General features: G+C 44.7%; 3 protein-coding genes across 3 annotated transcripts; 1 reads left to right on the top strand and 2 right to left on the bottom strand.

Annotated features, from left to right (window-relative positions):
* Positions 1–239: 239 nt before the first annotated feature.
* On the bottom strand, positions 240–1,179 carry LOC111066914. The gene is made up of 2 exons (XM_022355864.2): positions 1,073–1,179; positions 240–1,017 (listed from the first exon to the last, which is right to left on the bottom strand). Exons 1-2 carry the CDS (start codon positions 1,145–1,147, stop codon positions 433–435), a joined length of 660 nt encoding a protein of 219 aa, XP_022211556.2. The 5' UTR covers positions 1,148–1,179; the 3' UTR covers positions 240–432.
* A 426-nt stretch (positions 1,180–1,605) lies between these two features.
* Positions 1,606–3,778, bottom strand: LOC111066903 (sialin). Its single transcript, XM_022355851.2, has 6 exons — positions 3,136–3,778; positions 2,830–3,066; positions 2,471–2,767; positions 2,131–2,410; positions 1,824–2,068; positions 1,606–1,764 (listed from the first exon to the last, which is right to left on the bottom strand). The coding sequence occupies exons 1-6, from the start codon at positions 3,430–3,432 to the stop codon at positions 1,606–1,608; spliced, it is 1,515 nt and encodes a 504-aa protein (XP_022211543.2). The 5' UTR covers positions 3,433–3,778.
* Positions 3,779–11,972: 8,194 nt separating this feature from the next.
* Positions 11,973–16,174, top strand: LOC111066952. The gene is made up of 10 exons (XM_022355921.2): positions 11,973–12,110; positions 13,015–13,322; positions 13,393–13,510; positions 13,587–14,276; positions 14,352–14,471; positions 14,535–14,654; positions 14,721–15,125; positions 15,197–15,328; positions 15,390–15,542; positions 15,608–16,174. The coding sequence occupies exons 1-10, from the start codon at positions 12,050–12,052 to the stop codon at positions 15,706–15,708; spliced, it is 2,208 nt and encodes a 735-aa protein (XP_022211613.2). The 5' UTR covers positions 11,973–12,049; the 3' UTR covers positions 15,709–16,174.
* Positions 16,175–16,621: the final 447 nt, after the last annotated feature.

Here is a 16,621-nt window from a genome sequence, read left to right as displayed (position 1 = left end):
AAATCTTTTACCTTAAAAACAGAAGTTTCTACACTCAATGTTTAGTTGCAACAAATAACAACAAATAATAGTTTTGTGCGATAGGCAGAATTTATCGTCGTTTTAGTTTGAAAATAGCCGAGAATCGTGATCCGAGGGTGATTGTGATTTCAAAATTACATTCCTGCAGGATTCCGCTTTGTTTTTGACAGCTATTTCTAAAAAACATAAGTTCGTGTTTCTCCAATTTATTAGTTATGATGATCTAGATCTAGAATTGAAAAAAATGCTTGAAAAACATTTCCCAACCCAATAAGAGCCGCTAGAATGGTACGACCAGAGGGTTCATCCAACTGGACTCCGTTGCTACAGTCTTTAAAAAACATTTGTCCTTAAACTTTAAATGAATGGAAATAAAAGACAATTTTGTACAGATTTTTAAAGCAATTGCGATTATGTGGAGCACTGGTATTTATTTTTAAATTTCGATTCAAGACTGTCCATTAAATCGGTTAGGGGTCTAGGTCCGCTTTTCCTAGAGTTGTCGAATTGATTAATGTCATCGAAGAGTTCGTGCTCCCTGGCCACAGTTTCCTCGCTCAGACTGCTCTTCATTTTGGTTGCCTTTTCGACCAGATGCTTGCTAATGGAATGAATTGCATTGAACAAGGATACATGCATGTCAAGGTAGTGGGACTCGAACACATGATCCTTTGCCCACTCCTGCGCGACAGTCTCGTTCTGCAGGATTAGCTTTATCTGCTCCTTGTCGACGCCGAATTTTCTTTGCCATAAGCTCTGTGTTTCGTTCCTTTCGCGGCGGCGATTCATGAACAATTCTTTAAACTCGTTTGGGAAACCCTGTTCTGCCTTAGACATAAAGTCCATATTGATGCTCATGATGACGGCAAAGAATCCCATCCGAAATGCATCGAACGATACCAGAAATTTGCACAAATGAGTCCTGTCTGACTCCGGCAAAGGCACTCCGCCAGCCTCAGTTGGTGCCGGATCACTGGGTGCGGCATTGGCCATGCTCTGCGGATAGATCAGATGCTGATTTCTGTTTATTTCTCACAATAAAAGTTCCCACCAGTACGGCCAGGGCGATAATCACACGGGACTGCATCTTGAAGTGTTTCAAATGAAACTGCAATTTTCCGAACATGTTCGTAAGTTTTTATAGCTCATAGTCGTGTATTGACAGCTCCTCCATCGCTTGTGGCAATTATCGCCAACTCTCTAAAAATAGGTACGACCGCAGGGTTCATCCAACTGGAGTCCGTTGCTACAGAGATAATTCCTAAGAAAATACAAGAAAGAACCAGTAAAAAAGAAAATAGAGAAAAACAAGAAATTTCTTATTAATTATTCAGCTGATAGAGACATTTCTTTTGGTCCACAGATGTTGATTATTTTACTACTACTATAAAATATATTTATAATCCCAAACGTTGCTTTAAAATTCATTTTTGTGGCGCTCTGGCTGACATTGGGATTTTCTGGAATAAATAAATAAAAACAAATAAATTATAAAACACTAAAATCTACTTTATTCGATAGGACAATTGGGGCGCTTTAAAAAACACAAACAACAAAATATAAAATAGGGAAAATTCTTAATTTCTAATGAACATTGGCTTGAGTTGCACTCAAAGACTCCATGTGTCTGCGTGGATCCCAAGGCTGCAGCCTCGTACTGCTGAACAGCCCAAACACAACCATGGCCATGCCATTGAAAATAATCAGTGTCATCAGCACAATGTTCCATTCGTCCTTGGCGCCCTGCATAATACGAAATACGGATAAAAGTTTGGGTTCAAAACAAACCAGTTCATGCTTACCGTGTGCACCAGAGCGGCCACCAGATGTGGCGCCAGAAATCCAGATAGATGGGCCAAGCAATTGGCCACCCCCGACAGGAGACCGGCAAAGGAGGGCGCAAAGTACAACAGTGTGGGCCAGTAGCCGGCACTGAAACCCATGTCGGTGGTAGCGTAAAGGAACGCGTACATCAGCATCACAAGGGTCTTCTGTTCGCAGCCGGCGCATATAATAATGCCAATAAAAACCATCGTCAAAATGCTGCCTGGAAAGGGGAACAACATACATTTGAAATCCATGCAACGAATTGGATGGGAACTGTCTTACAGGCGACATACAGCAGTCGACGCATCCAGCTCTGATTGAGACCTACGCGCCGCTCCACGTAGCCGCAGCTAAAGACGCAAATCAGCTTCGAGAACATACCGCCCAGATATGGAGCCGCCGACAGCACACCCACGTCATGCAGATTGAACTGCATGGCCTCGCGCATGAAGCGCGGCATCACGACGGAGAGCACCAGGAACGTGTAGTTGTGGAAGATGTGCGTCAGGATGAAGGCATAGACAGGCAGCGAGGTAAGTAGGTGCCTCCAGGGCACACTTAACTGTGTCGAACGGTAGAAAATCAAACTGTTAAAGATAAAACCCCAGGTGGATCCACTTACTTGGCTCCTGGTTAGCGGCTCTCGCTGCAAGTACGCCATCTCCGCGTCCGATATGCGCGGATGCTGATCCAGGGAGTCGTAGATGAGCCAGTGGCAGGATATGCCGAAGACCAGCGTCACACTGGCCACCACATAGAAGGACAGCTCCCACGCAAAGTCGCTGAGGTAGTTGGCCACCGGATAGACCACAATGGAGCCCATGAGCAGGCCGATGTACGCGAACGAGAGCAGCGACGTCCGCTCCGTGGGATGGGCCCAGGTCACGAACAGCTGGTACAGCGGCGGATTGCCGCAGCCCTGCGGATGAAAAGTGAAAGGTTATACCGCAATGCCCAATGCCCACTGGACACTCATCTCACCGCGCACATGCCGGAGACCACCAGGCTGACTACCGCGGCGCCATAGCTGTGATGCGCCATCGTTGGCAGCAGGAAGTACGCCAGAGCCTCGCAAACCAGCGACATGATGAACAGCCGCTTGCTGCTGAACCGATCCGACAGGTGTCCGGCCAGGGGTATCGAGATCACGTAGCCATAGTAGAAGACGCCGGGAAAGGTAAGCTCCTGGTTGCGTGTCCACGGCAAGTCTCCCGTCGGCTGCAAGCTCACAATCAGATCAGATTTCTGTGCACACCCACACCCAACAAAGTAACGCCGCAAACTTGCCTGAGTCACCTGGATGCCCGAGGCCAGGCCAAAGACAGAGCCTCCACACTGCCCCGCAGCAGTCGAATTGCTGCGCTCCAGTTCGAGGGCAGCGCCGGTCATCAGCAGGGCGTCCTCGGGACGCGGCCTGACCATGCGCAGTATGACCATGGCCAGCATGCTGCGCATAGCAGAATGCAGGCAGATCGACAGGAAGGCGCACACGGCGTACGTGAGGCGAACCGAACCCCAGAGACTGTGCGACGCAGCAGTGACCTGCCCCGTGCGATGGGGCAGCGTCCACGACTTGCAAACCATTTTAAAATTTCTTTTCTAACGAAAAAACACACACAAAAAACAACTAATCGACGATGGGGTACAAGACACAATCCACAGGTGAGTCGAGCAGGGTAGAGACTAATTTCAAATACGCTGCACCTGCCATCGACACTGGGAACTGGGCACTGGGCACTGGGCGCTGGCACTGACACTGTGACAAGATGACCATAAACATGTAACTTTGCCAAAGTTATTTGCAATTTGGCACGATTTCTCGGCGATTTATCGGTCAGCTCTCCAGCTCTCGTCCAAAGCGGGGCACATATCTAGCTAGAGACCTACAAACTAAAACTGTAGACTGGCCGAACTGTAAACTGTAACAAGCGGCGATAAGAACTCTCCGTAAATCTCAAGCTTACAGCACATTAATCTTCTCCTCTTGCCTTTCCACTTTTTTTCGTGTCTCTTGTGCCTTGTCTCTTTGCTCGAAAAGCTCCCAAATCATCTTAGTTTATGGTTTGACAACATCTGCGAGCATGATCGATTTTTAGAGCTTTCTCGGTAGCAGCATTGGGATTTCTAAACAGATAGTATTTGGAGCCTGTAGAACATTAAAAGAGAATAATATTTATTAATATTAATAATAATAATAATAATAATATTAATAATATTTATTATTTATATCTAAATCAATGTATATAATTTCTCTGTCTATAGAAAATCAGTAGGCTCTATGGGTAGAGTAACTCTAAGATATTTCGGAGGCATTTCGGAGTGAGACTATTTCTGAAAATACTCGTATTGTTGTAGGGCTCGAAGGGACCCACAGATCAGAAATCAATCAATGAAAGTTTCCCATTCGTACATATGTATGTATGTATGTATGTATGTACATGTGTAGCAAACATTTTCGCACTGTTTAATGGGGGTGCACCATCAGTTGAAACATTTTGAATTTACCTGCCAATATATGTATAATTTCTTAACATTTCCTAGTCCCATATTAAGCTCATATCCGACTGGATAAGGGAAGACCGCAGATTGCTAAACTCAAATTATTACCTATCAATAAAGAAGGAGAGAAAGTCATCAGCAGAAAGATAAACAAAACAAAAACGAACCGTAAACAGTGAGCCAAATACTGCATGTCGGAAAACGGTGCCATCAACCGTAGGAAAACCGGGAAATACTGTGAGAAAAAACCGACCTAGAAATCAGTTTCGGAATATTGTTTTAAATAAAGAATAAACCTCAAATTATTGCTCTCTACAGGGAACAATTTTGCACATTACCTATTACTCTGCATAATTCTTGCAGGATTACTCGGGGGAGGGGTCCTACTTTAAGGACTGTAATTACGCGCTTACTATCAGTTAAAATGGCATATTGGTGAAGCAAATGTCTGCCCAAAATGGATATTATTTACATGTTTTTAAATCCTTAATTTGTTTGTTTACTTTGCCAGAGTTAACGATATATAATTATTAGAATTATATTCTCAGTGTAGAAGACAGGTGCAGTATGTGTGCAGCAGTTGGAGCGGGTGGGTAGGGGGGGTGAAGCACAGTCAAAGTGCACGCTTTGCCCCGTCCGAGTCCTGACAGGCAATTGGCTTTCGCTTTGTCGTGTCAAATACACACACACACACACAGATACAAACACACATGCGAGTACCTGGGATACCTTTATGCACTTTTCCTTATCTGCTGGGTCGCATCGCTCATTCTACTACACTATTCTGTTCTATTTTCTATTTTGTGCTCCGCTTGCACTATGTTTCGATTAAAATTTTGAATTTTTTATAAAGCCCACATGTTAGTCGCTGTTGTTGTTTCAGCGATGTTCTTGTTGGCTCATTTGGCATGCATATGGGTCGAGGGACTGCTACTGGGACTGGGACCGGGCTTGGGGCTGGGACTGGGTTTGGGCTTGGGACTGGGTTTGGGGCTGGGGCTGGGACAGTTCCCCTTACATATTTACATTTCTTTTCGATTGATTTTTTATTTATACAGCGCATATGTCGCCCCCATTTCAGACTCAGTTTCTCAGTTCGTTTGGGGGTTTCCTTGCTTCGTAGCAGGATGGCAGCGCATATGCTGACATCGACTCTCGGGGGCAATGCATTGTTTGCATTTGCATAACCAAAATACTACCGTTAGCGTTACCGCTGTAGCGCACAGCATTGCCATTACAGTTACCGCTGGTGTGTTTGCCATTACCTTGTCCTGGTCGCGTGTCCTGACCAGCAAAACACTTTGTTATAATCTAAAAATAGCCCGACGGCCGCATGGGAGTCCAGCTTTTGTCATGGAAATCCAACAAATTTCCACACACACACACACACGATTCCCCACCCACTGCCTCCTGCCTCGCCCTCTTGCCTCTGGCATAGAACAAATGTTGTGTACACACATGCCTCATCGCAAAACTGAAAATGACACAAATTTAATACCAAACAAAAAATAGTTAAATGATGTTCCAAACAGAGATCTATATTTTGCCTTGGCTAGGGCAGAACTTGTCCCAGCCCAAGGTAAGATCTACCCACAGCTGGGGATCAGGAAAGGACCACCTTTCAGCTAATAAAATTATAATTTTCCCATGCTAATACATTTATAAATTATAAATAGCTGGCAAAATTGTAGCTGACCAGGGACCAGAGACCAGAGACAAGCCATACATATAGCAGCCAAGCCATATGTGCCATTATTTAAATACTCAGAATGAGTCCACACACTCGGTCCATTTGTTGAGCATTGTTTAAGTCATTACGGGCTCTTTTGATGGCCTCGTTTGCCATCTGTCGCGCGTCTAGTCATGGGTAACAACCAACGTCAGAGCCAACAACACGTATTAACCGAAAACCGTACATTGTGTTCCGAGTTTCAGCTGCAAAAAAGATCTCCCTTTGGTACTCCGATTTAAACTTTTACAGATGCAAAGAAGGAAACTTAAGAAAACTTAAATTAAATATTTAATCCATAATTGGATAAAAGCATTCAGCTAGTTTTTAAATCACTTTTAAATCTTTTAATAAAACTTTCATTTTATAAGGCAATAAATTTGAATCCAGAAGTGGAATGAAGTGGAATTCAGAACACCCCATGCGAGTGTGAGTACGGCTTTGATATAACAAATTACTCTGATACTCAAGCCATAATAAAAACACAAATAAAAAAAACCCCTGAATGTTGTATATTGTACGTGTTCCCACATTCCCCTGCCCCACTCCGCCCGCTGCCACACAGGGAAACGACTCCACTCGACTCGACTCGTATTCGTGCACACCTGACTTTTGCTGACCAAAAGCATTAGCCTGTCGTGCTGCCGAGTGGATTACCTTGTACTGTGTAGGGTTTTGGGGGTACACCACCAAAAAGACCGCAAGCCTTCTTTCCATTCTCTTCGTCACTCTCTCTCTCTCTTTGGCTCTTTTTTCTAGTTTTTGTGTAGTGTTTGGCTTTTTTGTTTTTTTGTAGTTAACCATTTCCGAATCCTTTACATTCTGTTTCTGTTCTGTTCGGTCCGCCTGCCAGCTGTCTTACCTGTGGGTGGGTGGGTGTGTGGGGCGAACAAACAGAGTGTGGTTCAAAAATGGTTGTAGGTTCAATTCCAATGCGGCCACTTGACCCAATTGTTCTTTATTTTCGAATTCAATGCGGCTGTGGTTGCGGCTTGGATTTTGTTCCAGCCAAAACCCCACTCCTGATAGGTCTGGCTGGCATTTATTGGGGGCTTTTGCTTTGGGAGACAGTGACGGAAATAATTTTGTAATAAATCCTTCGCAGGTAATTTTATATAATTTCTTCCTTCTCTTTTTATTATCTGACAAGAGAGCTTTATGAGCCATCTCCTCGTGAAAGTGCATACACATACATACATATGTATGTATGTACATAACTTAATATGTAGTTTCTGTGTCATGCTACTACTCGCCTGCACGCACACACGAGCACCGTTGAGGGGCGGAAAATTGTTGCTTTTCCAACCATTTACATGGCAGGAACCTACCTTCAACTACATCCACACCTTTAATCGCAGCCGAAGACGCCGCATGGCGAGAGTCGGTGCAAGTCGCGTCCTGTCCGGCTGTCCTCTCTCACGTGTTGGCTTTCACTCTCTTCGTGGCCGTCTTCGGCCGGTTCGCTCCGCTCTGTGCCCAGTTGTAAACCGGGAGTCACAGCCGAAAGCTGTGTCACAGTCGCGGCTCACAGCTTACTCGGCAAGGATCGTTGGCAAAGGATTCGTAAATGTAAAGCGGCGTGATGCAGTGATATTCGGGCGACACGACTCTCTCCTAACAAAAACATAAACCCAAAATAAATACGCGAGTGAATATGTAGTGTATATTAATCATGTATTAATCCAATAATCAAATCATAAAAATCATTTAAAATCGAAGGAGAAAGTAAAGGGAAATAAGCGTATGTCCTGTACCTGTGTGTGTGCCTGCCAACTGTAATAGTTGTAAAAGTTAGTTAAACATTCTGGAATTCTGGCACATAGTTTTCAGCATTACATAATTGTAACGCTATTTTGTTTTATTTTTTATATTTTTCTTTGGGCATAATTAAATGAGTATCGATTGTCGGGTGTCGTTGTATCGATGTTGTTGGGTCTCTCTGTGAGTTATGTGGGAAAGTGGAATAAAAACGTGTTTCCCGCAGACAGACAGACAGACATACTGGCGGGCGGGCAGACGGGCAGACGGGCAGACGGACGGGTCACGGAGGTCATCATATGCGGCGCGCCAATGCTTAACGTATTTCAATCCATTATATGTATAACCACACCGAAAACCAAAACACGGATACATACTACATACTGACCAGCACACACACACACACACACACAGTGACTTACATATGTATGCAGGAACAGGCATTAATAGGACGGGCGTCATTTATTACATATCGAATGGGGTCGGGTCAAAGTAGTAGTAGCGGCTCATTCCCAGCCAACTAACGAGTCCAACGAGTCGGATGTGTTCTCGAAATTCACTAATTTATGTAGCTTTTTATTATACTATTTGGTTTAAATGCATTAGTTGATTAAAGATCGATACGATCCAAGATGTTTAACCTATATATTTGGGGGAATTTTTAATCAGTTGAATCATCAACATAAACTGATGAGCAGACACTCGCCTGTTCGTGCTAATTCTGGCTAATCAAAATCCTTTCAGTTCAAGTGAAAAATATTACAATCAAAAGTGACTAAAGCAAAAAAGTGCTACGATATTATAACAAAACAAAAAAACATACATATATGTGAAAAATATATTGTACAATTTGTTGTTTGGATAACTTAAGCCAGCAGCTACAACAAGGGTCAACTTAAGGCCGCTCAGGCCAAGAGCAGAGCTGCTTTAAGCCAAATGTGAGTAGACCAAATCCCGAATATCTTTCAAGAGGCGTCCTTGCACTTGTTCTAAATAGCTCTATATATATATATACATAAAATATATATATATATATAATATGTAGGCATATAATATATATTGCTCGGGGCAGCAGGGGCTGTCATTTTCTCTTGCACCTGCCGCTGCTCCTTTCATTTTATCGCGTGCGTGGCAAAGCATTTTTATAGCCACAAAATGTCCTTTTACGTTATGTGTCTAAAAACAAAAACAAAAAACACAACAACAATGGGAAAGCAAGAAGAGCGACAATAAAACGGGAAAGCCAACGGGAAAATTGAAACGCGGCCAAGAGGACACAAGTCAGAAAGGCTACGCATCGGATTTTCCGCATTTAGAGTATGCAATTTTAAAGCGATCTCCTAGAAGGAAAATATATACGTATACTTGATATAATATATAATAAATATATTAACTTCCTTTGGGTTCGGGTTCGCTGCGTTACGTTCCACTCTAAGTATTTAATTTAATTGGTCCGAGGACATCCGTATGTGGACATCAACATACGAATAATTCGATAAATGGTATCAAGGCCATCGCTTGTCACACTTCACGACATCGCTGTAAAGCTATTTTTAACACATAATTCGAATTGAATTATAAATACAATACGATTAGTAATTTACAAAAGCCACCACTGTCCTTCAGTGGCCACAGACTGACGACAGCTTTTGGGGCTCCAGGACAGGGAGCGCAGCCCTTGAAAAATACCCCAATTTGAATTTTTCTTAGGAATATCCCAACTATTCCCAGTACAGTTACACTTAGTTTAAACAAACTAAAAATATTATTGGGAGCAACAAACAAGCTTGGGAATATTTTGGGCTGGTAGCTGCCCTCAAAACCAATTGAACGGCAAGCCTGATAATCTTTATCTACTCATAGTACGAATATGTATTTAATTGGCAATTAAATTACCCTGACATCTTTATATTAAGTATACTAAAAAAAAACATGTGGTAACTGTAACAAATTATACGATAGCCAAGGGAGACTGTTATTAACCAGTTTGTGGATTGTTATTCATTCTTAAATGTTAATTTCATTGGATATATATATGTATTTGATTAAGATCTGTATTAGTCCCTTATAGTGGTGTCCATTGACAAGCCAATCTTTTTTGGTGAGTTCTTTCAAATTGTAGCAAATGGATTTAAACAAAATATAAGTCTGTGAACTATTGCAGCCTTCAACCAAAAATAATGAATGATTTGTGGCTGGACTTTTGGTATACCGCGTAGATCGATCGTTTCCATTACACCAATGTGATATTTTCAACATAGTTGATGCTTCAATTAACTCCTATCCAGAAACCACATAGAACGCCTGAAAGGTTAAAAACTGAAGGAATAGTTTGCAAAGGGAACGATAAAGGGATATACGCAGATTCGAATATGGGCTTGCCGACTCTTTATGGGATCGGAGATATTTTCTTCTTTGCTTTGGCATCAAAATACCGTCGTAAATAAACTATTTTGTTAACAGTGCAAACTATTAATCGAGATACATACATACATACATACAAGTACGTACGGATGTACATATGTAATCGTATTATTTTGACCATTTTGCAATGCATATGAGAGCACGTTCAAAGCCAAATCTAATCGATATGAACATTTTGTATGACGAATGTCTGCTAATGCCAATTAAATGTGGCACGGCTCACTTACTCGTATGAAGCAATTGCCCCAAGTTACAAGTATAGTAAAACTACATATACTATACATGGTGGACAGGACATCAAGAAAACTTAGCTAAAATTCTGCACATTCACGATTTGAAGAATTTCGATGAATAATGCCTAAAATTATTGGAAATTTGTGCCCTTTTAGAGGATATTCTCAAAGCTAATGGTAGTCTTAGCTACAGTACATTGCTTTAGATATTCATCTTAATTTATTTATTGTTCTTATTATTATTATTTTTCTTTTTCTTTTATTTTGCATTTAAATTACTTAAAACCTGTTGAGCTTAAGTTGGAAAATGGTCAATCTACATTCGATTAATTGAATCAAATTAGAGATGCATTTTTTTATGTTAATGTTTGTATTTACACATACTATAACTCTGTTTGTAGTTCTGAATCACTGAATCATTAAACTATAAAAAGAGCCCAAAAGAGAGAAAAGAAATTCGATTTTTTGATCACAGTGGTTTTTCGATATATGGGATATCAAAGGGCTAAACAAAGGTCATAGTTTGTATGAAATAGACTCCACCCGGCTGGGCTTGTTGACTTTGGATGGGAGCTTAATAAATCGTTCTATAAAAATGTGCTTCTAATAGCGTTGTATATTTAGTACAATTGTAGTGCAAGAATCCACATTTTACCATTTCGGAAATAAATTTAATACAATTAAAAACGCACCAGAACTAGAAATATATTAACTGTTGACTCTGATTGGGTCTTCGATTTATTAATAATTTACATTTCAATGATTGGTATGCACAAGAATTGCTGCTGCCTTTGTATCCGTCGTGCTGTAAGAGGGGAACAGGTATCAATCAAAGCTGAATGAATGAATAAATGAGTGATTCATAGATTATACTCTGGGAGAGCAATTGACTTTATTCTTTCATTCGAGCAGTCTCGCAACTTATTTGTCTTGGACTGCAACAACCTTAATCGCTGATAAATATTCGCTGCCTCAGCGTTATCAACTCTTAGCTCTTTTAAATAACAAAAAACAAAAAGGGAATGGAATGGAATGAGCTTTAACTTTTTACCACACTCATTAAAGGGGTGAACACAGGTGTGCACAGCCAGGTAGCCAGCCAGCCAGCCAGGTGTTAGAGGCTGATAAGTGCTCAGGTTTTTCTATCGCTACTAAAACTGATACCGACTGGCGCATGCTGGACGCTGAGCGGCGAGCGGGGGGGGCGGGGAGAGCATTTTCCAACAATGTGGGTAATTACTGTATCCTTGGCAACCGATTGCGATGACATTTGGCAAACTCCGAATGGAATATGAATATGGGGATTATCTGGTAAAACCACCGCCCACTATCCGAGCCCCAGGCACTCCAAGTGCCACCGGTTAATCATCGATGTTTTAGTATTTTTATTACGCGGCCCCTGCTGCAGATAAGATTAACCGGAATCGAACACTCGAACCGCGAGACGGAACGGGACAGAAGTGACCAATCCCCACCAGAAATGTTCAGTTGCCTTTCGGCCACTTTTGCCAGCAGTTCGTGGAAATCAGCGTCCAAAAACAAAAGGGAAAACGCCAAAATGTCAAACCTCAAGTGGTTCCTGACGCTCGGCGTCCTGTGTGTTGTGCTCCATCCACAAGGTAAAACGGGTTGATCAAATCACATGGGCCCAGCCAGTGCTTGGTCCATATAGGAGTAGGTCACAAATGTCGCGAGCAATTTCCGGTAATGGAATTAAAGCACCGATTAATCGGGTGTGAGGCCCAAAAGGCCAGGCCCAAATTGGTGTACAAATATCGGTGGCAAACGAACGGAACGGCGGCAGTCATAACATTAAAGAACCAACTCGAAGTAATTAATGCGAACGCAATCAAGGTCAAGTACTCGGTACTTTGCCCTGCTGACACACACCCAGCCACCCAGCCTGTCTCACGAAAGGTCTTCACAGGCCCCAAGGTCCTTCTTGGTTCGAGGAATTGTTTCGCCGGCCACGGAAAATGGAAATTAAAGTGGCAGAGCGCCGCAGCCGCTGCCGCGGCCAGTTCCAGCTCTCATCCTTTGTGTTCTTTGTATTCTCATTGTGTGTTGATACTATTTTGCATGGAAATTTTTTTGCGTTTGCCGCAACCACGTCCGGAAGTAGTCGTTGGCGTATACGTAATAAATTGTAGCCCCGGGCACGTTGCGTGCCAGTAGGAAATTGGCAGTGGCAGTCGCAGTCGCAGCCGCAGCCATGATGGAAAGACCGGGCGCTGCTGGGCTTTTATGGGGCGTTTATAATCAGCCGTACAGCTAGATAAGTGGGCGTGGCGCGCCCTCAAAGATTGACGAGGCTGCTCAATCAATTAGCAATTGATTGTGGGAACTGGAACTGTGTGTCTGAAGCCGAGCTAAATAATTTACGGAATCTCAGTGGGGTTGAATGTAGGTCGATAGGCAAAGTTTGGGGGCAAAAGGGCTGGGCTGGCTTGGACTGGACTGGGCTGTCCGATTATTAAAATCGTATTTTTAAACCGCCGCCGCCGGCTGATTGATCCGTTGCAGGCGACGGAGGCGCCTCGGCCGTATTTTGGCCATGTGAAAGCGAGGCGGACTGCACAGCTGACGGCTCCAGCTGCGACCAGGGCACCGGCCAGTGCGAGTGCCCCACCTTTGACGCGGTATTCTCGGCGGATTTCACGCAATGCCTGACGACGTCACTCATTGGTGACACATGCGACGAGACAGTTCAATGCAATCTTATGCCAACGGGAGCCAACTGTAAAGCCGGGGTTTGCGATTGCGCCGATGGCCAAACCTATTTGCGTGGCAAGTGTAGGCCATTGAACGGACTCGGCGAGTCCTGCGATACGGTGAGTGCCGCCCCTACCCAAATCTATCCCCTAAACCCTTCATTGATATTTCCGTCTGTTCTTTGTGCAGGACTTGGACTGCTACTTTGGCTACGATCGTGCATCTGTGAGCTGTCAGCAAAACGTTTGCGGCTGTGCAAATGGCTATTATAATAGATATGGAAACATATGCCGTCGCAGATCAATGGGTAAGTGGCAAGCCGGCCTCAAGTGCCGCCCATGGAGTGTGCAGCCTGACCCTTTGCCTACCCCCACAAACCACAGAAGAAAACGATGCCTGCGTCGTTAACGAGGACTGTGATGCACTAGGCGCCGGTGCCGAGTGCGTGGGTCTAATATGCACCTATGTGGACGAGATTGGCACAACACCCGACACCGGGGAGGGCGACACCGACACCACCATCACCATCAATGACAACGACAATGACACCACCATCAACACCACCATCAATGACAACGACGACGACACAACAACAACAACAACAACGACTACAACAGAGGCCATCACAGAGACAACTGAGGAGCCCACGGCGGAGACCCAGACCCCACTGTTTTTCCGGCGGCAGCTAACCAAGGCCTTCGTGCACGCCCCCCCGCCACCCACACACGTCGATGCCGCCGCCCAGGTATCCTTCTCGCTGACCAATGGCGAAACGGAGGCACTGCTTTCGCCACGTTCCCCACGCTCCCACGAGATCGCCGTGCAGACGAGCATCGAGAAGTACGAGCTGCGCGACCTGAAGCAGGTGGGACGCAGCGTGAGGCATGTCGCGACAGCCACCACCTCCACCAGCACCAGCAGCCGGAGTCGGAGTCGGAGCCGCAGCCGACGCGCCTCCAGCCACAACTATCGCCGCCACCTGCCCGCCCTCTTCCGCTTCGATGACGATGATATCAAGACATATTCAACGCTGGGCTCCAGCCGGGACGACGAGGATGCCGATGAGAAAAAGTGTGAGTTAGTCCACCTGCTTGGTGGCCAGTTAGGCTCCCAGGCTAATGCGTAATGTGTCCCCTCCCCTTCCATAGATGGCAGCAGTTGCACCGAAAATGGGCAGTCCTGCACGGGCCTGCCCCACTCGATCTGCACCAGCAAGGTGTGCCTGTGCCGGCAGGGCTACTATGCCCGGAATGGCAAATGCTTTGCGGGTGAGTGCTGAATATTCGGAGATTATTTGGGCATTTTCCTGATGCCACTGTCTGTTCCCACAGAGCTCGGCGAGATAGCAGAGAGCACGGACGAGTGCGAATACGAGTTCGATGAGCTGTCCAAGTCCTGCGTATGCCAAAAGAACTACTTCTACGAGCACGATCTGCGCAACTGCAGGAAACGTAAGTGCAGCCAGCCCTCCCTGACCCTACCTCTGACCCTCTGACCCTCTGACTCGCCCCCAACAGCCATTCAGTATCACCTGTCCTGCACATCGAACAGCCAGTGCAGTCCGTTTGGCGCCTCCTATTGCCACCCAGAGATACCCAGGCGATGCACCTGCGAGGAGTACGCCCTGTACGATGCCATCAAGCAGCTGTGCGAGTACAAGCACGGCCTGGGTGCCGAGTGCGACTCCAACGATGGCTGTCCGGTCGATCATTCGGTGTGCTCGAACCGCCTGTGCGTCTGCACGGATAACTACTTGGAGAAGGATGAGACCTGTGTGCGGGGCATTGGCGCTGAGTGCTCCGAGGATGATGAGTGTATACCAGACAATACGGCCTGTACCAGCAAGGACTCCGAGGAGCAGACACGCGCCTGCCAGTGCCGCAAGGGCTACGTTCACTTCAAGGATCAGTGCCTAAAGGAAGGTACGTATATTCATTCGTTGGCCTGCTCCCACTTGAGACTCATGCTGCCATCCTGCTTGACTCTTTCACAGCCGAGGAACTGGAGGAGGAGTGCATTGAGGATGAGCAGTGCAAGCCGCTGCTGGCCAGCTGCAGCGTGGAGGGCAAGTGCGCCTGCTCCGATGAACAGCACGAGAAGAATGGCATCTGTGAAACGAAGCGCGGTACATAATTATTTTCTAAATCCAAAGCGACACGCATTTAAGGTTGATTAATGTTCCATAGAACTGGGGGAGTCCTGCACAAAGGCCACCGAATGCCACGTCGAAAAGGATCCCGAGAATGTGGAATGCCGCAACTCTGTCTGCCAGTGCAAATTCGGCTATCAGGCGAACACGGAGCAGAAGCAGTGCATACGCGTAATGCCCAATAAGAAAAGTGAGAATTATTTAATATTTATGCTGGATTAGGTTTGAAATCTTTGTGCTCTGCCCCCCCCACAGATTCTTCCGGTAGACCCAGTGCTCTCAAAATCATCACCTTCATGCTGATCGGCTCCGCATTCCTCATCACCAGTGCGGCCATTAAGCAGGCCTACTACTGAAGAGATATCCGAGACAGACCAAACACCAAAACAAAGACCCAAAGCCCAATCGATTGGAGCGTTGTGAGGAGCAGAGGCACTGATGGGGATCAGAAACTGTGTCTCCCACTTCTGATTTTGGGTGGCGTGGCGTTGAGTGGAGCTGCCAGTATTAGCCAAGTAACTGGCATGGATTGAGATTGGATCCGTGGCCAACGTGCATAGAAGTCATGTAGTCTTTAAGCTGATATTTAGGATTCGAAGCAATAACTGGGGACGGGACGAACACTGGACGTTGGGGGGACTCTCGCTTACACCATACGTATAATACGAATAACAATAATTACAAATTAGCCTAAGTTTCAAGTTTAACTGCTTTAGCTTGCCAATCAGGTGCTGGGCTAAGCAGACAGTTTTAACCGAATTGTAAAATACATCACAATAAACTAAGGCCAACGGATAAGTCATGTTAAAATCAGAAACCTGCGCCGCTTTAATTTAACTATTTACTCCGGCTGATACGAGACTTGATCAAGGTATTGAAAGTGAGTTAAGAAGTGGGAAAGCCTTGGCAATTTTTTAAAAACTTGTTTCCTTTTCGAAAACCAACGACAAAGCAAATAAGAAATTTCTGAGAATCAAAAAACAAAAATGTGTCGTGTGCATGACGAGTTAAATTGGCGCTCTCGACTCTCGTTTTGTTTGCCTGCTCTCAAACTCAGAAATCCAAACTTTGGATCCCGATGCATCAGTATGGAACCTTTTATTTACCTTTTATTTCAGAATTTTATCAAATTTACAAATTAAATGGGAGAAATTCGTCGCTCAGGTTCCCAAATATATTACGATCCCTATGAATTGTTGTTGGAATTCATTGATGCATTCATTAAAAAAGTATTAGACTTACATACAAGTCGCAGTCGGTCACTACAGA

This window comes from Drosophila obscura, unplaced genomic scaffold (genome assembly GCF_018151105.1).
Source record: "Drosophila obscura isolate BZ-5 IFL unplaced genomic scaffold, ASM1815110v1 contig_150, whole genome shotgun sequence".
NCBI lineage: Eukaryota > Metazoa > Arthropoda > Insecta > Diptera > Drosophilidae > Drosophila > Drosophila obscura.
Note: the sequence above shows the minus strand (reverse complement) of the source record. Positions and strands in the feature narration are given on the sequence as shown.